Raw genomic sequence first — 25,275 nt, 5'->3', positions numbered from 1 at the left:
CTTTTGCCTACTTTATAGATGTCACTGCAAGCAGTATGTCTCTGCCGAGGAGCTCTGTGACCAACTGTGTTTGCTGAGAGCCCCCCAGATCTCCTTGGGATTTGGCATCAATAGAGAGCTGCTTCTGAGGATGAATGAACGAGAAGTGAGGGTAAGTATGGAGTGGGGGACTGCTTTCTCAGCATACAGGACTGGAGAGAGCCCTGATACATTATCATTAGGTAAAGTGCCTCCTGAGGGTGAGGTTACAGAAGGGTATGAAGCTGTGAGCAGAGAGGAAGAGGAGAGGCTCAGTATGTCTCCCTACCCAAAGTACGGATCAGGCAGGAGGTTGTTGCAATACTGAGAAATGACGGTTCCTGAACAGTGGGGAAAAAGCCTCACTAGAGCAGTCTTGAGCAGCTGAGGGTCAGATTGACCACAAACCAGGGTCTGAGGCCAGGGTTGACTGTATCAGTGATCAGTGTCCTCTGCTTTTCAACAGGAAGTGGCAAATGTTCTGGGCCCGGATGAACATGTGCAGAAAAGCCAGCGGGTGCATTTTGTCCTGTTTAGTCCCGGCGGAGTGCTAGGTTTCATTGTCTCCAGCACAGATGTTCTGGATGCATTTCTCACAGGTAAGGCATGAGAGCCCCTGAGAGTGAACCTAAGCTCCTGCCGGACTAAGCCATTCATTTCTTTTCCAGTTGGCACAGCAACTGGATGGCAGGTTGGCACAGAGGGAATTTACTGTCAGGGGCTCCAAAATATTTACAATGTAGGGAGAGATCTCATTCTACCTGGGAGTAAACAATGGGGACCTGCACTGGCTGCACAGTGAGCTCCCTGGGAACGGTTCAAATAAAGATTTTAGGATGATTGTGGCCTCCAAGGAATAGAAGGAAACTCCATTTGGAGGCAAATCTGTTGGCAAGTGCACGCTGGTTCCCGATTCCAGTTGCTCCTTGTTTATGGTAATGTGACTGAAAACGGAATTTGGCCTCGTGAGCTGTAATTGCCCACAGGTACAAAATAAATTGGTTTTCATTACTACGGGTTAGGTGTTTTCACATGCTCCTCGTTTCACAGAATTTATTCTGGCTTGTTCTGTTGCCCATGGCAGGAGATTTTATATTAGATCCGGTGCTGCAGAAAGGTCATCGAGTTCAGAGGACTTCCTCCAAAGATATCCATGCCTTGCCGCTCGTTCCTAACCCAGTTGCATGTTTGGAAGCAGGAGACACGATCCTTTTCCAGCTTAGCATCAATTCCCACAGTGAGTGTTGTTCGGGACTGTGTCCTCTTTGCAGATACGTGTCTAGACCCTTTTAGAGCAATGACTCCACATGTGGTAGTACTGCACGTGTGAGCACATTCCTTCACCTCCCTGTCTCCCTTGCCTTCAGGGGATTCCAGAACTTTTGGCTCTGCTAGTGACGTGCATGGTGGTTTTTACTTTTTGACTACGTTCCTGTAGAATAGAGAGAAAGTCATTCCTCTGTTAGAAAGCGTAAGTCTTTGTTGGGCAGTAATGCACACCTCAGTTAAATGAGTTGACACTGCGTGGCCTATAAAAGAAATGCAATTACATAGTTCTTTGCCAGACCAGTGTCAGCTATCTGAACTGAAGTGGGTCAGAGTTGCTGACACTCTGCTGAACTGTTCCCAGATCGTGTATCCAGCCATTACCCTGTTTATCAGAAGCAGCATCTATATAACAGCAACCCAAGCTGGGATTTTGGACCCTTCCGAAGGCTAGACCACCTCATCCGGGAGACTCACCTCAACATCTCCTGGTAATATCTGGTGTGATTAATAGTGCATGCGTCATGCGCAGGACTTGAGAGCGAGTCCTTCACGGGATCAGTAGGTCCTTCGCAGTGAGCAGTATATAAAAACATCAGTTTAGGGTGTTGAAGTCTGTGTATTTAACCATCATCACAGCTGGAGCCTAAAGGCAGCTTGGATCAACCAGTGTCTTCCTTACTCCTCCCTTTTAGGTTTGCCCATGTTTTCCTAGAGCCTGGGACATATGTTTTCAGGGATAGGACCATTCAGGAACACTTCCTGATTGTGACTGTGAATGAAGCAAATGTGGGCTGTGACCCCAGAAACGTGTCCTTCCAGCCCTCTTCTCTGTTCCAGCTGGCCAGACATGGGGTTTTGAAGCAACAAGATCTGAACTTAGCTCCTAACTGGGCTGCTATCGCAGGTACAGCCAAAGCACTGCGATACGTACCTTGATGCATAGCCATGACCTTTCTTGTACCTCTTCAGGTGTGTTTAAACAAGCTCTTCTTTTTCTTTTAATACCATCAAACCACTGGCTCTGTCAGCTTTAATCCCTTTCTCCTGTGCAGTTTCCCATCCCAAAGTTCACTGCTCTCTGGCCAAGAACCTGCCTGTATAGGAGCTGAAGTGGGGAGAGAGGGAAGGAGCAGTTGTGTTTCCCCCCACACCCTGCTTGAAGAATTCAAGTAATTGAGGGCTTTGTTTTCCTTGGCTTGAAAGCAGGAAGTGCCAGTGTATTTCTGTGATGAACTAAACTGAAATTAAATGCACCATTTAGAAGTTCACTAAAGGCTAAGGACAGAGCAGTTAAGGTCTTTCCGCAAAGCCATACCTCTGTGTAAGTGCTGTGCACATACCAGTCCCTTATCCATCAATGAGAGAACAGTAAAGCAATAGAAATGAAAATGTGACTTGTAAGCATGATCCTTGGTTCTGTCACCTTCAGCTACCAGTGCTGGAAACATCTTGCCTCCTTGCCTGCATGCACCAGATCAGCAAGGGGAGAAGCAGAAGCCCGTGTAATGAACACGAAAGTTGCTAAATGTTGGCTTTGTGTGGGAGGGAGAGTATTTAGTAAAGTGTAAAGGAGCGACTGGGCTATTGATACACCCTGCTTCCTGCGTTTCTCACTCCTTGCCATCCCTCTTGGCTTCCCCAGCGGTCCTCTTTGTTCTGGGCTTCCTAATTGTGGTGCTGACAACCCTGGCTATAGTGCTTCAGCCTGCTGTCCCCATCGTTAGTCCCCTGAAGAGCTGGAAGCCACGATGGAGGAGCCTGGGTGAGCCACACATCCCACCAGAGTACATTCTGCTTAAAGACAGGTAAACCCCCTTTGCATGGTAGGTATCAGGAGCTCAGACCTTGATAGTATAAAAGCATGTCCTATTGCAATTATGGAGTGTCTCACTCCCCAGTGCTGGACTTTTTGCTAGCTTTACGCTGAGTTTCCAGCTGCACAGGGAGTTTCTTCGTATTACCCAGGAGTTCCAGCTCTCTTCTAGGGTGGTGTATAACAGCTCTGTCCTGTCTTCTGCACAGAGTATTATTGCCTGAATTACCTGGCCTAGGCTTCCCCTGCATGTTTTGGCTTCAAAGCTAGACAAGAAATCTATCCTTCTGCTTGAGCTAGGCTGGTGATACTGTAGTCTTTGATTTTACTGAGAAGAACAACATGCTCTTCACCCTCTTCTGTCATTCCCTCTAGCCTTCAGTTCTATCAGACAGTTGGTCCTCGTGGCTCTGGAGAAGACACTGGCTTTGGAGAGAAAGGAGCTGTGCATAATGCAGGTGAAGTGCTGTGCCAACCCCAGGCGTTCTCCTGTAGGCTCCTTCCCACTTACTCCCCGTTCGATTGTCTTCTGTTAACTCCCTAGTATTAATTTTGATACCTACTCGCCGAGAAGTTTGTGCGTACGCATGAGGTCACAAGGCACTTTGGTTGCTGTGAACTCAGAGGAGTGTAACCCCCTGTCATTGGAATGGGGTAGTGTTTTCTTTCTTAGGAGTTAGGAGGGTGAGTGGCCAGCTCTGAAAAGTCTTTGAAAACAACAGAAGGTTCAAATGACTAGTGAAGAATATTAAGACCTTTAAAAGTGTTTCCTTGGGTTATCCTGTTGGTCATTTTATTCTCTGAAGGTGCATGACTCATGGGCCTTTTTTGCCTTCTGGGGATGAGCTCATTTTGGGAATTTCAGGATATTCAGAGGGTACAGCAAGGCCAGAGCCCAGCAGATGGCACCCTCTAGTGATGCTGAGAACAGCTTACAGAGAAGTAGCACCCTGACAGTTTACTGGGCAAGTTAGGAGTTAACAGTAACACTCTGTCATCCTCCCCCTCACTAAGGAAGGAGACCACCTCTTGCATCTCTTGCCTCATCCATTTTCCTTGTTCACAGTACATAGAATGCTGTTGCCTCCTATGGACAGGCAGTGCCCCTTCTGGGAAATAAATTGGAACAGCCTTGTGGCTGTTGGTTAAGTGTGAGACCTGCCTTGTGTTTCAGAAAATGGTTTTGCGCTGAGGGTTCTGGAGGATTTCAGTGTTCGCACCCTGTATGATAAGCTGGAAGATCAGAATTTGCACCTGGCATCTCAGCTGGCAAAGCACAGGATGGATGTGTTGGTGTTTTACAACGGAATCAGCCAGCAGATACAAAGTCTCATGGTCAGTGTGAAGGAACAATTGAGGGAAGGGAGTCTTGGAACGGTGAAATTTGTAAGATAAATGGTTCCCCTGAAGCGGCAGTGTACGGAGGGATAGGTCTTACACCTTTTGGTACCTTATTTTGGCATAAAATAGTTACACCAATCTCCGTTTTGATATGAGAGGCAGAATGTGGAATGGGTGGATTGTGACACTTGCAGAATATAATAGTACTGCTTTCTGTTAACAGGACATGGCACAAGCGCTGGACTCCGAGGGCCTGAAAATCTTTGCCAGGCAAGGGATTTGTGGGCATAGACCTGCAGAGAGCGGCTGGGCAGCAGTGGGGGTTGAACAATGTGATGAGCACTGTAGCAACAACTTCGAAGCAGGTGAGAGAACCAGAGTGCAGAGCAAAAGAGAAGCAGAGTGTAAGGGCAGCATCAGTGGACCAGTTTAAAAAAAGGCATGGCTCATATACATGGGAAGAGAATCCCACAAGATCGCGTCTTCCAGTCTCGTCATTCTGTGAGAGCTGACAGCCTGTCTTCATGTGAGTTCAATGAGAAGACAGGTCTGTCAGCTTAGGAATGGGTAAGCACAGAGTTATTTGGAAATGTTACAGCAGGAGGCATCTTGGAGCCATCTCGTGGAATTTCCAAAGCAAGGTTCCTGCTCTTGGTTTTGCTTTCAAAATAATTATAGTTCTTCATGCAGTTCTGTAGAAGTCCATTTAAGTTGCTTGTTGGCTTCGTTAGGTGCTCCATGGCAAGAGGCGACGGAGTTAATGAAAGCTCTGGAAATGTTGCTTGGGAACGCTCTGTACAAGAAAGTAGCTGTGAAGCGAGAGATGGAGCAGAAGGTCCGGCGACAGGATGCCGTGGCAGTTGTACCCTCACTGGAGAGCCTGGCCAGTGAAAGTAAATCAGAAGTAGTTGAAGGGCAGGTGAGTTGCAGGTGTCTGTCGTTGGGCCATCTCATCTTTCTGCTAGTTTTTCTACTTGCCCATTTCTTTAACTCTTGGGCCCTTTTTATTCCACAGGATCATGAGCTGCCTCAGCAATGTGAGCTCTTCGGTAGGAAAGGTGCTTTTTTCAGCTTCCCTGGACGTGAAGAACATGGTAGGGGTAGTGATTTAGTTGTCACTTGGGTACTTTTGGCACATGGGTACTTTTCAGAGATCACAGAAGTCGTCTGATTTAGTGAAGTTTAGTTTAAGAGAGGGTATGTATGTTTGCTAACAGAGCAAATATAGAATTACTTTTTCCCATTTATGCTATTTCTTACTTTCACATAGATTTTTTTTTTCCGAGGTGGACAACTGAAATTTCTCCGGTTTGGCAGAGCCACTTCTGCCTCCTTAATTCCTTTATGAGATGGAAATCAAGGAACTTCCATCCTCACAGACCCATTTCACCTATGTGACCACAAGAGACTGGGTGTCATTATACTAATTAAATGCTAATATGGGGAGGTCAGGAAAATTCTATACCCTCACAGCCTCTGGGTAGGCATTCTCTGTGCTCAATACAGTATTTCCTTGTGCCGACGTGTCTGTTGCAGTCATCCAGCCATGAAGAGCCTCTTCGTCCTTTAGGCTTAAAAGTGTCCTCTTGTTTTCTTCAGGTTTAGATCTCCAGTTGGATTATCTGACTGAGCTGGAGGACCTGATAGCAGCTTCCCCCCTTGATAAGACGCCATGTGAGATGAAGCAAGCTTTGGTGAATCTGCAGCAACATTCAGACCTTGTTAATCCAGGTAACAAATCTTAGTCTGTATTGCAGTTTCTGCTTCTCTATAGCGGCTAGGATAGAAGATTACAAAATGGGGAGAGAAAAGTTGTCTCTCATCCTTAGTGCCTTAATAAACACACACACAACTGTCTGCTGTTGAGCTCGCGGGTCATTAAAAAGAAGTCACCGGAAGGTCAATAAGCAGACCAAAATGCTTGACTAATTCACACATGTAGACTTGTTTCCTTCTTTATCTCAGCAGGTACTTACACAAACAGGATTTCTGTTTCTTTTGAATTAATTTGTTAGAGATTTTCTGTTCACCATAAAAGATTTCTGGGGAAAATGTTGTAACACAGCCAAGATCCGTGATCTTAGGGAACAATTTACCAGCAAGAGAATGAGGCGGCTGGTTCTCTTCATGTACACTGGTTTGTAGCAGTAAATAAACAAAGAGTTAAACTAAGCAGGAAGTCTTCTGAATGGAATGTTTTCCTCAAGCTGTTGCTGCATTTTTAGACTGTAATGCTTAGAGTTTGAAATAATTAATGGTGTGGTTTTGGTGTAATTAGGGGTGGATCATTTGCATTATTTTGAAATTCATAATACTGTGAGCTTTGTAAAGGCCTGAATATGCCATCAGTGTGCACTGTGCAGCTTGCCACATACTCTAGAGTCACTGAGTCAGTGAATAGTGCTGGCAGTAGATCCTGTCCTGGTTTTTTGCCCATTGGACTAGGCTGTCTCAGTGGTGGCATAGCAGGCCCTCGATGCTGTCCACTGCACTTGCACTCTGCTTGTTTTGAATTTCTGTAACAGACAACAAACATCAAACAAGCGTGGGGAGCTCAGCCCTCTTCTGAGCTGCTGGGCCACAAAGAGGGATGAAGTTCTGCTGCTGGAAATAAAGAGGAACTGCATTGCTCAGAGGATTGAAGACTGAACTATTTCATCTTCTTCGAAGTAAAATAGCTACCAGCTCATTTCCTTGAGAAACCCGGCTTATCCTTGGCAATGGCTGAAGGCGGATTATGGGAGAGTGTCTGCAGACAGAGCTGCAGTACCTGAAGTATCAGGATAGATATGTATTTAGTTAGAGGTGAACTTGGTCAAATATGTGATGAATAATCTATGTCCTGTTTGCTTAACCTGGTTGAAATACTTTCACACTTGCCTTGGATTATCAATAATTTGTAGGCTTGAAAAGGAAGCTGAGGTTCTTAACATTGCTCAGTAATTTTATAGTTTTCATTAAGTCAATAAAGCAGAAAATGCGTGAGGCCACAGGTGGCAGAAGAGCCCCTACTTATCAATGCATTCTGTATAGCTTTTACGATCTCTGATATGAAGGATATTTGTGAGGGTTTTTCAAGTATAGTTTAGAGCCCTACTTCTAACCCTTGCCCAGCATCTCTACATTGCCTGTGCATGTTCTCAGTATAGTTATGTTGATCTCAGTAAGGTCTGCTGGCGGACACCTTGAAGGTCTCCAGAGATGGGATTTTTTTTTTTTTTTTAGCGAAGAGTACACTTAAACTAGTCCTTGTGGTGGTGACTGTAGGGATCGCTGTAGCTGCTGGTGTTCAGTGGTCTGGGAGCCTTATATTAAACTGAAAATATCCTTCCTATCATTCTTATTCTTTTGGCCTGCCTGTATGATGCCAAGAGAGCCTGGCTGTGAAGTGGGCTTTGCTTCCATGGAACAGGAGCGGAATCAGAACACCTGCCCCATCTCTTTCTGTGCAATATTCCTTAGCTCCAGGTGAAGTACAGCAGTGTAAAATTTCTTGACTGTGAGGCCACACAGTACCTTGGCAACCCCCACAGGTAGGCTTCAGCCAACTGTTTCCAACAGCAAAGCCTATTTTCTTCTCATTGCAATATTTACTGAATTGCTTATGTGTGAAGATGTTTTTGAAGCCACTCCTTCCTGCTTCCTAGACACAAATCTGTGTTTACTTCTGCCTTTGCATAACCATAGCGGGTAGTAGAGAGGGCAAGACTTCAGTGCGCAGGAGCCAAGACAGAAATTCTCGGTGTTGCTTCCACTAACTGGTGTCTCCGGTGGATCCAGAGGAACTGCAAGGTCTTTTGCCCTCATCTACTCATTTTGGTGCTTCCACATTTTCTGAGCTTGCTTCCAAAACCAAAAGGTCTGTTTTGGTTTCTTTGCAACCGCAACCTGGGAGAATTTCGGTACTTACTGATGCTTTGAAGGGACTTTCAGAAAATGGGAAGATTTTAGGAAGCAGCACAGACCCAAAGGCAAACACTACAAAACACCTGTAGCTCACTCTCTGTGATTGCCTGTTCTAGAATACAGTAGTGAAAAAACTGTCATTGCTCTCCTTATTGCTTTCTTCTTTAGGTTATCAGCAGATATGTTTATAACAGTACTGCATAGAGGTAAGCATCTTCAGTGATTGCTGTCTCTAATATCCACAGGGAGACATAGTACCCAGACAGGTGATAAAGTTATCTCAATGACTTACGGTTCCAGGTTATATTTGTAAAAGACAGGGTGGGAAGGCAGTAGTAAATAAAAGTTGTTACGTTTTTCATTGTAACAATTATCCAGTGAAAACAATTTTTTGTTTTATATCAAAACAAAGATACGCATATGGAATTTTGCTAGAAGTTTTCTGTTTTCCCCACAGTGGTTTTCTTAACAAGTACTCTTCAGTTATAGGTAAACATTTCTGAGTTTCAAAATGTTTTGGATCTTTTTTTCCCCCGCAAAACCAAAGCACATCAATGAAAAGACCAGAGTTTCACACAGTATTTCTTTTCCTGCTCTGTTAATGGTTCCTTGGAAAGGAAAGAACAAATAAAAAGAGGAGTGGTGCAACCATAGGTTTTGTTCTACTTCTGAAGTATTTACTGTTGATAGCTCTTTTTCTAGTGGTCTCTGGAATCTTCTGGAAGCCCAGCGGTGCCATTTCTCCCGAGACTGCTGATAAGAGTGATCGAGTGCACGGTCACTTAATTTGGAGAAGGGTCACAGGGCTGGTTTTTTGGTTTTTTTTCTTTGGTTTCTTTGACCTATGCCTCTCTTAACAGAAAACAAAAGGGCCCTTTTCAACATTCAGTGTAAAGTTCAGCTTCTCTTGGAGAGCATCAAATGCTGCTGTGGCTGTGAGAAGGAAGGTATGGTTGAGTTCCCTGAAAAGGAACCTCTTTGGTTTACGTCTGTGTGTGGCTCCGAGTTCTGAAATGAGCTGGGTGGCTTCTGCTGTTGTCAAGCCTCCTGGGACAAAGCCAGATAATGTTTCTGACGGTGTTTGTTGCCATTACTGAGGCTGCCCTTGGCTGTGCTCATTATCAGGTTAATCCTTGCCTCTTGTACATACACAGCTAGATACAGTGCTTTTAAATGCTGTTAGAAGAAAAGGTCCAATGAGGATTTCATTACTATGCCAACACAACGAAATGTGCTAACGACCCAGATGTACTGGCAGATTCTTTGCAGATTTTCGCACTCAGTCCTTGAATACAGTCATGTTAATTAAGCCTGTCAAGTTGCCACTGATGAACATAACCATAATGGCTATCCGCTGAGTTCTCCTAGACCGTAGCAAGTGCAGTCTGTTATGAGCCAGCTTATCCCACAGCAAAAGAGGTTTGCACCAAGTTGTGCGACCCATTTTTTGCCTTGACTAAAAGCATATGCACCAATGTAACTTGGCTGACTGTTCGCTAGGAAGAGAGGCGGGTAATTATTTTGAGATAGTCCTGAATCATAGCACTCAACTAAAATGCGCCCAGACTTCGGGCTGTTCTTCAGATGTGCATTACCTTTGCATAGCTGAGACATGCCTTGAGCTTAATTGCCATAGCTCTTAGCAGCTTCCTGCCCTTGAACCCTACCTTAGACTTCTGTGTGTTGCAGGTGAAGTTGAATTGGTAGATGCGAATGGCCAGGTGAAGAATTTGCTCGAGACCACCAAGCATTGCAGCTTCTGAGTGAGAGGGAGTTTTGTGTACTGCTCAGTCACGCGTATGTAAATTTGTAAATCGCGGTATTGGAGATGCTTGTATTTTCCTTTGTAGCTAAATAAATACCCACACACGGGTGAAAGTTGAAAGTTGAAAGTTAGAGGATTTTTGTTCTGGATTCCCAGCCTGAGCCCCTGAGCATCCTTAGCTCTGCTCAGAGGATATAGGATCTAATGATGTTGAACACTTAATGAAGAGAGAGCTAAGATACCAGAAATTAGACAATGAAATTAAGGCTGCTTTTGAAAATGGTGTAGTGGAAGTCAGGATTGCCCTCATTTAAGACAGAGGTGTCTGCCTGATAGTCCCGGTTCTACCTCCAGGAAATGTTCCTTTGAAAGTTTCTGGTTTTAATTCCGTGCTTTTATCCCTCACAGGACGTGAAGGTTCCCAAGAAGCTGTCTTTACACCACTGCTGAAAGATCACAGCATTGTCACTCCAAATTTCCTGGGTAGGTAGCCTGAAGTAGATATTCCTATAATCTTGTTCTCAAACATGAGAGGGGAGAATATCGTATTAGTTGTGCTCCTAGGGGAGGAATAAAAGCCTGAAGTAAAGAAGGTTTTTAAGTTGCAGTCAAAATGGGAAATCTTTATTTCCAGGACAAAAAACTTTAACCAAAGAAGAAAATGCTTGTAATATCTTCCTATTGTGCGTGAAGTACTGGGGTTAGTTGTAGATGACATGGTGTGCACCACGGAAGTGCAAGAATTACATTTGATCTTCTCTTATTGGCTACGTGTTCTCCTCTCTGCAGCTAAACTGATGAAGTGGGAAGATTTGAAAGTGTCACCCACCAGAGTGAAATCCAGAAGATACAGCAAATAAGCAGTCTTTCTTTTGGAAGTTCCGGACACAGAAGGTGAGCCCCTGGCGTGTATGAAGTTAGTACTCACAGTTTATTTGTGTCCCGAGCACCTATCTGTGAGTGTGTTGTGTTTCTACAGCAGGTAAAAGGAGTCATTCACCACAGGGCAACAAGAATAAAAATGTGGCTTCCCGTTCCAAAGGGACTGGGAAACTGTAATAATGGCAAGTCAAAAGGGTTTCTTGGTACTGAGTTCTGGATGCTTCTTGCTTGCAGGTTTATTCCTTGATGAAACACTTAATTTGTTGGGTTGTTTCCAGAAGCCTGAAATAGTAAATGCCTCATTTCTGTGAGAAAAGAATAGTCTCACTGAGCTAGCTCATCAGTGAATCAGTCTGAAGCCAGGTGCGTGCTTAATAACTTCTGCCAAATGAAGCCTTGATCCTCACAGACATTGGGCTTGTTTGGTGAATCACAGAAATTGGCATAAGGACAAGCTGCAGCCCCCGGCTGGTTTGTCTTTAACTCAGTGGTTAAACTAAAGACTCAGTTTCTGGAATTGCTGAAGTATTCAATTAACAAGTCCACAGTACTTTTATCTCCACTTTTACCTGACCAGCTTCTAGAAATAACTTTATAACTCCTCAGGTGGGTCATAGCTCCATGGGATGGACCCTGTCCCATCTTTCACATACCTGTTGAATCAGCAATCCTGCTGATTTGCTGTGCTGAGTACTTGTATATGTGCAGCACAACAAGAAACATATTAAAACCGCATATAAAAATTTAGATAATCTTGTAAAAGCTATAGACGAACCTTTCTTTTTCAAGGTTCCTCTTAAAAGAAAAAAAAAAAGGTTGTAAAACCTAATCAGTGAGAACATACCTTTTCTCTGTACAACACCCAGTGGTACATTGATCTCGGATAAATTCACAAACAATTTTCAAGTTGCAACACTTGGTTTTATGCAACACTTTTGTTGCTGAAAATATTTCAAATTAAACAAAAAGATCTCCAAAATGTATTTTTTAACAGCAGCCCCCAAATAAGAAAAGGGCTGTTGGGAGTCTCCAGTAAGATCCCCTACATGGTGGTGATCACACAGTGAAACTCACCTGTGTTTGTTTACCTCAGAACTATATGACAAGTCAGACTATATTCAAGTCTTCATGTCATGGAAAGGGAGTATCCATATTTTCTACAAGGAACCGATGCTCAGAGGAAGGTCTCAGTCACCCAGCAATTGAAATTCCTACTCCTGGCTTTGGAAGTAAAAACAGCAGCTGATTTCTATTAAATTCAAGGAGGAAATCTGTGGTTATGGAGACACGGTATTCCTCTGCTTCAAGTCCATTCAGTATAAAACCTGTTCTCTGTGTGTCATTTGTTCTGACATACTTTAGTACATACTTGGAATCCAGCAGGTACATCTTTTTCCAGTGCGATTTGTGGAAGTACTATGACATGTAATACTTGATACACGATGATACAGGAACAGTCACTATCGATCGTGGTACTGACTCACTGCGTTGTGGATTGCAGTTGCAAAAGGGGTGAAGCAATGGAGCTGCAAAATGAGATTGTGCTGATACTAGGGAATTGCAAAAGTGGTGTCTGCTTTGGGTTTGTGGAGATCTAAAATTTGTTGGGACGCAGCATGTTTGTAAAGATAGCATCAGAAATAACAGTTACTTCAGTGGGAAGTTAGTTTTCTCTTGAGCTTACGGAATTCAGTCTAGCAAGAAGCCTGAGAAAATGAAAGTCGGATGAAGGGAATAGTTACCCTTGTTAGCTTTTCCTAGGAGAGAAAACAATAACCCTGAAAGAGTAGCAGATAGACAAGATGACTTCAAATATTAAGCAGGACAAACTCTTGACTTAAAGTAAGTCAGGTATGCGATCCGGTCATTAGAAGAACTGGAAGAAACTTGAACTGAGGAAGAGGAAACTTGGTTTTCCTTGCTACCTTTTACTGACTGACAGTATCGGACCCTGAAAAAGAGAGACTGGGAAAATTCACTTACATCTACCAAAAGCAATAGGCATTGATTCCCAATCTCCCCCTCACCCATCTGTCAGCCAGTGTAAGTTCTCAGAAATCAAAGCCCAAAATAGCAGAAAGTATGCACTTTCCTCTGAGAAATATGCTGCAGCCCATCGCTCCTACACCTTCAAGCAACAAAGCAAATGAATCTGTATTTTGTAGTTCCAAACCACTACCAAGTGTACACCTGTGGTATTCCCATTGGGAGAAAAGCTGTTAATAACCCTATTTCTTAAGGCAAATTTGCCAAGCCAAACAGAGATAAAGTGACAAATGTGGCATTGAAAAAGCTGGTGGTTTCCAGGTGCCCAGCTCTTAATAAATTCTACTGGAGAGCCATTGTGCTAGGTCTGACAGGTTGGCCTTTGTAAATGGTGCCATGGGAGGTGGTAGCTGATAACTGGGTTATGTTCAACAAGGAAGTCAACACGCCATATAGGTCAAAGGTCTCTTGCAATGCTGGATGTTGAGACCTGTCACTTTTTGGCCGGTGTGAGAAATGGTGTTTTTAAGAATAGCTTGCCTGGAGCACCAAGCTCTTTAGGATCCACAGGCTGAGCAATACTGCAGTGTTGGAAGGCAGGAAGGGTGAATTACCAGAGTCCTATGTGTAGATCCTGGGCTAACAGCTCTTTGGAAAAGGGCCAGGTAATGGATACACTCACAAATGATACCAAGGGAGAGATCAGAGGAAAAGTGGATATTCATGGTTTGGATTTACATTACAATGCTGTCGCAGAAGTTAGAAATTGGAAGTATCAAAAGACACGGTCGTCTGTTATTACATGCTGCTGTGAAGTTGGATTTACCCCACTTAATGTGAAATTTCAATATATTATGCGGTCAGGACTTGGAAGGGGTGGGGGAGGTTGGTCTTGTCAGGGAAGCCAGAGTTAACTTTTTCTCTCCTAGCAAAAGTAGTGTTCTACACAAAGTGAACAGTCCTTGAACTCTCTCATGGAGAAATAAATTTAAGATGTAAATGTTATTTGATCCATAGTAAGTCCATCAGCAAATGTCCCTCATCAATGATTTACCACCCTAAGGACTTTCCCTGCAGTGTATTTACCTGTGCTTTGTAGGTCAGCAGTGACTGAGAACGACAAAGACTTTGTAGTGTTATAAATCCTTCGCTTACCTTGGCTTCTCCACCCTCTCTCAGCAAACTGTAGTTCCAAAACTTTCAGCTAACCTCAGAAAGGAAGTATTTGCGCAGCAGATACACTCCTCTTGGGGTTTTTTTTTTTTTTGTGGTTTTTTTATCTTCCTGCCACATTCACCTTCTGGACTGGGAGGAAATTTGAGACTGGGTTGTGTAGGTCCTGGACTCAAGGAGAAACTCACCTTGTAGAAGAGTTTAATCTCAGCAACAAGCAAGCTGGATCCAGCTGTGATCTGAACATGAGGCTGTGCAGCCAAGCGGCTCCTTCCCCTTCGAGTTACTGTTCATACTTTGTTGGGTAGTGCCGAGGGGGAGCGGGGGGGCCGCTCTCCTGCACCCCACTTGACCTGCCCTGGTGGGTGCCCTGTAAAGAAAGCTCAGTTACAGCTGGAAACTGGGAGGAGATTTGTCTTGGGAACATTCTGTCTGTTCAGGATGTAATGAACTTTCCTCCAAAGTAGCTCATAACCTGGCTATTCCAGACGGAAATATGGAGTAGTACAAGCCTAATGTAGCACAGCTGACTTGAGCTCCCTGGGAATTTAAAGTAAAATTCATTTCAGCCACAATGAAGAGAAGAGATTGGTTCTAGCCAGGGCTGTGCTGAACCCAGCATGGCAAAGGAGCGGAGAGAGTTAAGAGTGAGAAAGCCCTACATGTTTCCCAGAATGACTGACCCGGGCGCATGAAATTAAATAGCAATACAACAGCATTGTGCTCCTGACCTCACATGAGGACTTGCATACGTAAATAGGGAACTTGCTACAAGTAGCTGCTTTCTCCTGTTCTGCTGGTAAATGATCTGGGGTAGATCTGTTAATGTTTGTTCTTTGGGAGTCTTGAACCTTGGTGGAAAATGGGGAGCTGTGGTTGGTTGGACTATTAGCATAGGTTTATGCCCTCCTTTCTCCAGAACTGTTTTTTACGTAAATGGAGTCAGCTGACAGCATTACATCAGGTTGCTTCTCCAAATCTTGGAGGAATTCAGGCCTCTGATTCTAGAAAGCATGTGGACCTCCTTAGATGAAAGGCCTAGTGCAGAGTAGTACTATAAATTAGCAGTCTTCCTATCAGCACATCCAATGAATATTTCTTTGTGTGACAGTTCAAAACTAATAAAAAAGCTGGTTTTGAGCCCTTTCAGATCACAGGCATCTTATTTATGTACCGGGAAGAAACAGATCAATTTTCCTGGGATAAAAATCCCTGCCTGGACTTCAGTTATTGTCTGTTACAATCCCATAGCAAATTACATTTGACATGTACTTTGCCCTTAAGTCATTCTTCGGGAGTGACTTTATTTTGGGGGAGGAACAACACCCAAAACAAACTCTGCAAGGGGAAAATAGAACATCTTTGTAGATAGGAGGTTTGGTTTATTAGGGACAGTGAAGATGGTCAACGTGATCAAATTAGTTACTAGTTATTAGTGTTATTAGTTACTAAATTGCTGCAATGGTGGAACTGGCACCTTGAGACCAGAATAATCTGAGAGAATGTCCCTGCACTGTCTTTTTTTGGGCTGTCTCAGTATTCTGTTGTTTAAAGTAATGACCTGACCTTCCTGCTAGCACTTTTTTTGACCAAGGGAGTTTGCAAAAGCTTTCGCTGTCTCCAAGTTGTTTCCTGCAAGGTTTGTTGTGAGCTTTGTGATCTATTGCTGTGTACCTCTTGGCCTAGTTCTGCATGGCTGCTTCTTCCTCCCAGGAAGGTAGCAGGACCAATCTCAAAATCAAACAGGTGCAAAGCACTGCAGGCTTTGACAACTGTGAGTGGTCTCTGAACTTTAAATCTCCCTCTTCCCCGACTCTCTGGCACCACATTTGCCCCCAGGAGAAGTAAAAGTAGTTTTGTCAGGCTATTGGGTTTTCTGCTTTGGGGGAATTCCCTTCACTTTGTCTTCTGGATGTTATCTACTCTTTTACTGAACATACTCTGATTTTTTATTTGTGCAGAGCTACTGATACACAGCTGAGCTGTTTCACATAGTCCGTCCATTCAGCACACCTTTGCTTTCCTCCCTCTGTCCATCCTTCTCCCCGTCCTTATTGTTGCTGTGACTCTTAAGTGCATTTCCAACGTTGTTTAGGATTCATAGATCAGGACTGTTCCTATTTAAGTGCATGCTCGTTGATTTGCAGACCACTCAGACTGCCAGGCAAGTCACCAAGATTTTGACTTAATGCCTGGAAAACTGCCTAGAGTGCAGGTGAGATATGCCAGGAATTCTACCAGAAGTAAGTTTACTCACGTGATAAATTATACTGTTCATGGGATTTTCATCAGCAGTGAACCCTTCAGAGAAATTACAGAAGGATAACTCAATTTTTTCCTTTCTTTCATTTTCTTCCATCTCCCCAGGGTTCACATCACTTACCACGTGTTCATGTCTCCCTTCTTTGTTCTATATTTTCCTAATGCAGTTCTGCTTTTCATCTTCTTCTTGTAGTTATCTTGGTTTCTGAGTGATTCTTTCTGGCATTTAAAATCTGTGAATCATTAGCGTCAGTTCGGTGTGATAAAACTGGTGTTCCATATTCTCTCCCAAAGCCTCTGACTTAACAGAGGAGGCAGACAGTTAAGTGTCACAGACTTACCTGAGACATTTTGCTTTGTTTACTTCCCCGCTTAGTGCACAAAGTCTTCATCTTCATGTCCGCCAGCTTCTGTGAAGGATTTTTCTGTGCTGCTGGAACTTCACCTCTGCTGACTCAGCCTGTGTGGCAGGAGGGACCAGAGAGATGTCGTTGCCGGGGGCAGCAATGGTACATGGAGGTGAGAGGATCTGCTGGTACCAGCAGAGAAGAGAGAGCGCAATCTATTTGTGCATGCAGTCTCTCCTCCTTTCCTGCTGGTACCAGCGCATTCTCCTTGCGCAGGTTCAGGCTGGTGCCAGCATTTTCACTTCTTTCTTGTTTTGCACAAAGTATTTTGGTTTTCTACATAGTTAAAACAAAGGTCAGGCCAGTTCTTACAGCTGAGGGACACCTGTTATTGGGAGCCTTTTCAAAGGCGTGGCTTTGAGCTGGGTCCCCTTTCTGCCCCTGTTGCAGGGGAGCCTTTCAGTATGCTGTTGACCAGTGTATTATCAAGACCAGCCTCACATAATGCAGACTTACCAGAAGGCCAATGTATCTAGGGAAAAGAGGAGCTAAGTGAGAGGTTCCTGAGGAAGAGTGAGAAGTTTCTTATCTAGAAAATTGATTCTTGTTTGGAAGTGTATTTTCCTTTCAGCCAGGGACTACCTAGGTGTTCAGATCTTTTCACAAAGATAGATATGGTGTATTTTCTTCCTGTGCAATCACTTGTGTAGCAGCCTGATCCTGTAAACCATTTGTTCAAGACAGACAAGCAGGTATTGTGCTCGTGCAAGATTTTCAAAACTCTGATGTGCAATTTTTTTTTGCCACCAAACTGCAGGTCTGTGGTAGACCTTGACAGTTTTCAGGTGTCTTCTTGAGTTCACAGAACAGCATACGGCAATGCTTCGTGCAAGGCCAAACAGAGATTCCAGAGGGAAGTGGCCTGGAAAGTGTTAGTGCTGCCTACGAAAGAAAGTTGGAATAGTTTCTGAGTACATAAAGCAAACTGTTGTACTGGTCTAAATAAGGCCAGCAGCAGAGGTTACTGCAGCAGTGTAGGAAGCAATGTGTGTGGGTATCAGCTGCTCCACTGGAAAGCCAGGGCTAGAATAGTGAAGCGCAGTCTTACAGGGCTTCAGACATGACAAACTGACAGTGTAGGAATTTCTGCATAAAAGGCGAGGCTTGTACAGAACAATGTGGTTTTTCTTGTAGTTTCTTAGTTGTATAGCCCAAAAAGTTGTCCGTTTTCCAGTTTTATGAGAGCGGTGGCTGGAGAAGTATGGAGGCTATGTAGGGCTGGAACAGTGGGACAGAACAGAAAGGCTGAATGGCTGAAGAATGCATAGGTTGGAGAAGTAAATGATGCAATCACTTCCAATATTTTTATTGTCGAGATAGTTTCAGGTTAGGGCATTTCTTGCCAGCTGACAGTAGGTGACTGATAAAATACCTTTTGCTTTTCCCATTGAGATTGGAACGAGCTTGGGCCAAATGGTTATTAATCTAACAGTGAGGTTCCACTACAATGTACAAAAGGGCTAGTAACAGACTTTTTTTTTGGGGGGTGAAATTTGCAGGAACAGAGGCTTAGCAATAGTAGAGTTGCATTTGAAGCTTCAAAGCTGTGCTATTTCTATCATAGTTGTTATAAAATCACTCTTTTTCTTCATGTTTAAAAAAGCATAGATTCAACCAATCAAAAAGATCTGTTAAGCTGAACATACTTCAGGTACCATGACAGCACCTGGGTTTATTGACTTCCAGGGGAGAGATTTCATAGTCGTCAAACCCACTTCATTTGGCAGAGAAATCTGTTCCCATTTTTACAGTTTTTTGTCTTTTCTGCCTGTCTGACACCTAAGTGCATGTTTCTTGTCCTGAAGAATATTTATCACATTCATTTTACAAGCTCTTGGGAACAGAGAAAAGCAGCTACTTCACGGCTCTAAGTCTTACTGGTGCACATACTCTGGTTTTGTGCTTGCGGGGCTGTTTGCCTGCAGGGAGTTAAACACATCTTCCCCCTCCCCCAGAACTGGAGGCTGCATTTGCTTATTGCCTATTTCTTCAGCATTTGCACATCTTGCTGCCTTCTTACTGCTGATTGGGAACAGGCTTTGGTGTATCTTTGTGCTGGATATCGTGCTTCGGTTAATAACCTAGACATCGTAAAACATAAATTTCAGTGTTTATACTCCTAAAAAGTGTATTTATTCAGCAAAACGCACCGCTGAGAAACGTGCCCGCGCCGGGGGGTGCGCGAGAGTGCAGAGGTGGTACACGCAGGTGCCTCCCGGGCTGCGGTGGCCCTGGGCGGGCAGGGAAGCCCACCCTCAGGAGCGGCTGTGCGCCCTCTCGCTGGCGGGCACTGCGCGGGGCTGGGGTCCAGGCACGTGCAGCGCCCCTGGATGGATTCGCTTGCGCTGTGCGTCTGAGTAGGAAAGGGATGTTGGGTCGTGCTGCTGAAGGTGCGCCTTTTGGGCTGAGGTGGTGGTAAGTCAGGCAGCACTTGGGGGGCTTGGGGGAGGACCAGTGGCAGAGCCTCCCTGTGGTGAGCTGAGGCTGCACCTCACCTCAGGGAGGGCTCGGTGAGGCCGACTGCGCCTGTGGTCCCTGTGAGCTTTGGGGCCCTTCTTTCGCTGCCTGCCCGTGACCACAGGGAGAAGTGGAGCGTGAGTTGTCTCACCCATGACTAACGACAGCCGTGGGCAGCCACCAGCCAGCCACCAGCCAGCTGTACCTGCGGTGATGCTGGAGTCGGGATATTTTCCTTGGAAGAGCTGTTGCTTTGCCAGGCTCCCCGAGGCACAAGTAGCCTCAGGCGCAGCTCCTGGAGGTAGGGTACCTTGCTGTCCTTAAACCTTTAGCAGTTATGCTTTCAAGCTCGCTCTCACAGAGGTCTTGCTATCATTCTGTTTTTCAAGAAATAGAACAATGCTTTCTCTCATTTGTTTCAGGTCTTCGCTTGAAATTTTTATGAAACAGGACAGAAGGAATTAGTCTTCTAGTCTTTTCCGATAGAAACATTGCCTGTTGCAATTAATTTTCCAATTAAAGTGGCACTAGTTGAAAACATAGTGGTGTTTCAGAGTACGATGTTAAATAAAATACATAGTTCTAGACTTTTGGGGGGTTTTGCTGCTTTGCTACACGGGTCTGCCAGAAAATTTGTGTTTGTTCTTAAATCCAGCACACTGTGTTGCTCTGACTGGGCTAGCGGGCTTTCTGCTTGAAATTCCTAGCAGCACCAAACCAGCTAAAGTTGATTCCAGTTGAGCTTTGTTTCCTAAATAGCATGCTTTGTAATGTGAGCATTTAAATGATGCCAAATGAGCTTTGAAGATAGCATCTCACAGCTAACAAATGGTAGCTCATGTTGCTGTGGTGATTATGGTTAGTCTAGAGAATCTGCTGTGTAGATCTAGCGTTTCTGTATTTATTGGGTTTTTGTTTATGGCCTCAAATTTTGCACCTTTAAATTAAAACTCTTCTTTCAGCTTAAAAATAAACTTCACTTCACAATGTGGAGTAGAAGAAAACTCAATTATAGTCTGAGCAAGAAACTGAGTGTCATTAAGAATGCAAACTACATTGTGCTTTCTGGTGCTGTTACCTGGAATTAGATGGATTGAGTGATTATGGGGTGTGCAGTGCTGCCAGAAGATGACTGTTCCCAGGGGGTCTTTCACACAGGTGGGTCTGGACTAGTTTTTCAGCCATTGTAAAATAATGTTTTGGAAAAAGTTCATGAACTGACCTGGTTAAAGCAGGTGTAATAAGGCATGACTTGGGAGAAGGTGGTTTTCGTCTGTGAAAATCTCTCATATCATAAGAGATCAGTGCAGCCACCTTCACAGTGTCTGAGAGTTTTTGTGAGAGGATGGGGTTGGAACAAATCATTGGGGTCTCTGTAAGTCAGGATGCCCTAGGCTGTGTAACACTAATGAAATTTCTGAGACTCTGTCAAGGCCCGAGAGCGGCACCACAAGCATGCTCTAAGTGCAGCGTTGCCTCTCTCCTTATGGCTTACATGTGTGTTTACGTGAATGTACTTTGCCACATCACAGAGCTGCAGTAAGGCCCTGGAGAACTTGTTAACCTCATGAGCAGCCAGCCCGGAGTTCTTTGTGTGGTGGTGCACCAGCGTGGTGTCTTGCATTACAAGAATAAATGGACTGTGGGTTGGGTGTGTTTTTCTAGCATTGTTGTGATCATTTCTATTTTCACTAAGCGATGACGCTGTAGTGAGAACAGTAGTGGGCTGCAGATATTGGCAGAAGATTAACTTCTGTGTTTTCTTTTCTCTTCTAGTGGAGATACACCTGGGCCAGCAGTGTCATGCTGCCTGCTGAAGAGGTTCCTTGCACTAGAGGCGGTGCCGCCAGAGAAGGTAATGAAAACAATTTTCACTGTATAATTTGGCTACAGTTTTTGTTTCAAAATGTGAACCCTGCCTATGAGTTGGACCCCACCTTACAGGAATACACGTCTTCACTGTATCCCTCCGGTCTTCACTGAAATCTCAACATCGCATGTTGAAATTCCAAACAGTTCTTCAGCTCTTGCATCACATTATGTGGTTAAAAAAGTAATACTGAGAATTCCCAGTTGTTAATGATTTTAAGAGGGGATGAGTTCCCTACACAAGGTCTGCAGAACTGATTTACAGGGCGGGGAATGTGCTCTACAAGTAGTCATCACTGAAAAGTCTATGTACTACACTTAAACACTACATGTGTCTTCTGCTACTGCCAAAATTGGTTTTGTATTTGAGTATAAAGGAAAATTCAGACCTGCCACACACAAAAACTTTAGCTCTTATGCAGTTATGTTATCAGGTAGGTATTATCATTCGTTACTGTCTCGAAGCTTGACTAATTGCTCGTAACTCTGAATTGTTCAAAATCTGCGTGTTAGGAAGTATGATATAAAATCCCACCATCTAACTCTAATATGAAGTCCTGTATGAATGAATTTTTAAGCCACATACTAACAGGGCCAAGAGACAGAGAAACTAGTGCAGTTTGCCCGAGTACATCGCTTTTAACATACTGCATTGCACTGCAGCTTTTGCCATGCTTGAACTCTCCCTTTCTGCTTTACTGCAGAGGAGCACTTTGCCTTAAGCCAGCCCTCCCTTCCCATCGTGCTTACCTCTTGACCAGAATGCAGGAATTGTGTAGTAACATAGCAGGTGAAAGGGGAAAGGTGGTGGGGTTTTTTGGAGGTGGGAGGGGGAGGTAGTGAGAGCTAGTTTAAACTAGAGAGGACTGTGCAAAGAAGCTGTTGTTAAAAGGAAGCAGAAGGAGGTAAAGGAAAGCTGTGAAGTTCAGCGTAATCGCTAGGGACATCTGACCTGTCTAGTCTGGCTGAGGCTGGAGCAAGAAAGCAGAGTTTTGTGTTAAAGAAATATTTCTCAGTTTATGAGCTAAGAAAATTAACTCTTGGCATACTAGCAACAAAGCTGTAGGCAGAAAAGAAACAGACTGCTTGAAGGTATATTAGAAGTTCAAAACCTGCTTTTCCCCATTGCGTATCTTTGAGTTGTTGATGCTCACTTGGCTGAGGGAGAGCAATGTTTATTCCTTTTCAGGCTGCAGAACCGACTAAAGGAATTTACAAGTAAGAAATGTGCGGAGGAATTGCATTTTCTTTTTGTTTTAGTATTTAGCACAGGAGTATTTCTCATGGTCCATAGCTTTGGTTCCTACATGTTTTCTCACCCCTCAAATGATAATAGTAGTAATGATGGTATGCATGGAGTAGTAAGAAACCTATGCAAGGTTGAAGGTTCCTTGTGGTAAAGACCATGCAAGGCTAAATGAAATAGTCCTGACCAGGAAAGTAAATTACCTTCCTTCCCAGCTATAATATAAAGATCCTGCCAGCTCAGTTTTTAAAATTCTGGATTAGAGTATGAGTATCCTGTCAAGATTTGGAATTTAACTGTATGTCTGTAACATTTTTGATTTGGGAGGTACTAGAACATGATGACGGCATGCCATGCTATACTGAAGATCTTTAACCTGCTTACAAATGGGATACTAACCAGATTAAATGGAATAAATGATGCAGGAGTAAGTATAAGAATTGATGTGTGATATTGCCACTGAAAAACCCATTATGAGATTGGAGGGAGGAGGCCTCCGTGTGAGCTTGAGCCACTTCAGTTCGCAACTGGGTTATACCAGCCTCTTTGCACTTTTCCTTGTGAGTAGTCTCCTACGCTGATGGGTACAGCAATGTGCTCTGAGTTTACTGGGTTAAAAGAGGCCTGTGTTTGAGGACAGTTCCACATTCGCTTGCATCAGATACCATAACCTCATGCCTTAGATGTCAGCAGAGGATGTTATACTGGACTGGGAGGTCCTACCTGCTGTTTCCCTGCACATGCTGTTAGGCAATGACCTGTGTTTTTTCATGTAGTAATTCCCAGCCTTGCTTCTAACAAACATTATGCATGCCAGTGAGTGAATGCGGGATTCATTCTTTCCACGCCTATGGCTTCTTTGTGCATTTTGCCTCAATGTTTTCGAGATCTTTTGTAATACTGGAAAGTCTCTTAGATTTAGAAATAGTTAATCTGTCTTTAGGCGTTCATGGGCTTTGCCCTTCTTGGAAATGTTAATCTTCTGATTTCTTAACTTGTCTTTTCAGTTGCTTTGCAAACCTGATTTGGACTTTCTGCTCAGGCATTGATACGGTAAAACAGATTGCAGAGTGTACATCTCGTCCTGTCAGCCAAAATGTTGGTGTGACGGAGTCACAGGCAGCCAAGCTTTGGAGCTGTTAGGTTGCATACTACTCTTAACTTCTGAAGAGGGCTTTGAACTAAAGCAGCATATGAAATGCACAGGAGCATTTGTTGGGAACTCTTGTTAAAAGCAAAACAGACCCTACAGGTACAAGAGCTGGTTTTGGGTTTTTTTCTCCAGACTATCAGCTACATCTTTTTTTATTTGCTGCTACTGATCATCTAGGTGGATTTTTTTCCCTAAAATTATTGTACATACAGGAAGTCTGATGCCGCAATTCCTCCCCACTCAATTTTGCAGAGGGGACATGGAGACATACGTTTGCTGGTTTCCCAGATATTCCTATGACAGAATTCTTTTGCTCTTCTCTCAGGAGCATATGTTGATGCTAAAATGGATGCTTTACATCCATCTTTTAGGTTTTCCTCTCAAAACTTTTTATTTTTTCCCCTCTGCTGTTGAGTTTTTTCCAGCTTATATTACTTTGTTTCCTCCTGATTTCTCTGTTTGACTCTTCTTCGGGCCAAGGATACCCATGTGTCAAAGTTATCTCCGATACTGGGGATGATGCATTTGTCAGACAAACACTAAATGGTTTGTGATGTGGCAACAGAAGAGTGTTCCAGGAAAAATAACGAAGAAGCCAGATTAGCTTCCAGTGTTATGGTTGTAACACTGTCATTTGGCCTTGAAACCCTGGAAAACTCATTTTCTGTAGCTCCGTGGTTTTGTCAGTCTCTTGCTGTATTGGGAGATTCTGAGATTCTGTGTATACAATTTAATGAGTTTATTTTTGTTTTGCATTAGCAGCAAAATCAAGTGTTGACTGTGAATGTAGTCAGAGGTGCTGAGGTACTCCAAGTAACAGAGGCCAGAAACAAGACTGTAGTCCGGGCAGGCAGTGTTTAGAGCTAGTACTCTCCTATTCTTTCAGAGTGATGTGTTTATGAGGTGAATAACTATCAGGAATTAAAGCACAACAAGAGAAATTTCTTCTTGTAAGAATTCGCTGTAGGTTTGGTCTTCAGGCAGCGGAATGAAACAGATTCTTTACTCTTAGGTGGGTTTGCAGAGCAACCACTGTATTTCTCAGTGCTTTTCTGTATTCTATGAGGGAACAACCTGTCCGGTTTTCTTTCCCACAAGTTTTGTCAAGAAGATATATTTTGTTTCTGAAGTAAAACAAACGTAGCTATATTCTTTCCTGGTTCTGTGCAGTAACTGCCCCCACATAGTGCAAAAACTGCTCTCCCCCCTTGTTCTTTCCTCTTCCTGTCTATATTTGAACATGTCATTTTGACTAAGTGCTGCGAGTCTATAGATGGTGGAGAGCGGGTTATGTTGCTCGCCCATGTAGCTTCCTCATATTTTTCCTGCCTTTTAAGCAGAAGACAAAACATATCAGTCCTGACTGCTGAGAATGACAAGGTGTTGAAATGAGTCAGCTTGGCACCTCACGAACTTGTTGTTGGTGTGTTACCGGGTTGCGTTCCCAAGTGATAAGCAGCATGTGTATATCTGGAATTTGGACTCACCATTGTTCATATGTTTATTTTTTGTCGCTCTTCCTTTATAATTCCCCCCTTCACGTCTATGTGTGAAAAGCACTGATATCCAGTATAACTGATACTCAGTGTAATACCCAGCCAGGTGTTGAGAGGAGCTTTGAGAAGGGAGGCTTACAAAATGCAAAGTAGCTTCTAGCACATAAGGGTGAGGACTTTTGGGAACAGGCAGGCTTTAGCCTGGAAAACACTCTTTTTTCCCTTCCCTTCT

The 25,275-nt window shown here is 43.8% G+C and overlaps 1 protein-coding gene across 1 annotated transcript; it reads left to right on the top strand.

The window, feature by feature from the left end:
* Positions 1-31: 31 nt before the first annotated feature.
* On the top strand, positions 32-8,994 carry LOC142067605 (uncharacterized). The gene is made up of 12 exons (XM_075116417.1): positions 32-151; positions 485-617; positions 1,103-1,255; positions 1,649-1,775; positions 2,930-3,092; positions 3,476-3,558; positions 4,275-4,435; positions 4,665-4,806; positions 5,173-5,360; positions 5,457-5,535; positions 6,041-6,172; positions 6,967-8,994. The coding sequence occupies exons 7-12, from the start codon at positions 4,382-4,384 to the stop codon at positions 7,008-7,010; spliced, it is 639 nt and encodes a 212-aa protein (XP_074972518.1). The 5' UTR covers positions 32-151; positions 485-617; positions 1,103-1,255; positions 1,649-1,775; positions 2,930-3,092; positions 3,476-3,558; positions 4,275-4,381; the 3' UTR covers positions 7,011-8,994.
* The last annotated feature ends 16,281 nt before the right edge of the window (positions 8,995-25,275 follow it).

Source organism: Phalacrocorax aristotelis, chromosome 22 (genome assembly GCF_949628215.1).
Source record: "Phalacrocorax aristotelis chromosome 22, bGulAri2.1, whole genome shotgun sequence".
Lineage (NCBI taxonomy): Eukaryota > Metazoa > Chordata > Aves > Suliformes > Phalacrocoracidae > Phalacrocorax > Phalacrocorax aristotelis.
The sequence above is the reverse complement of the archived record's forward strand: the minus strand, read 5'-3'. Positions and strand labels throughout refer to the sequence as shown.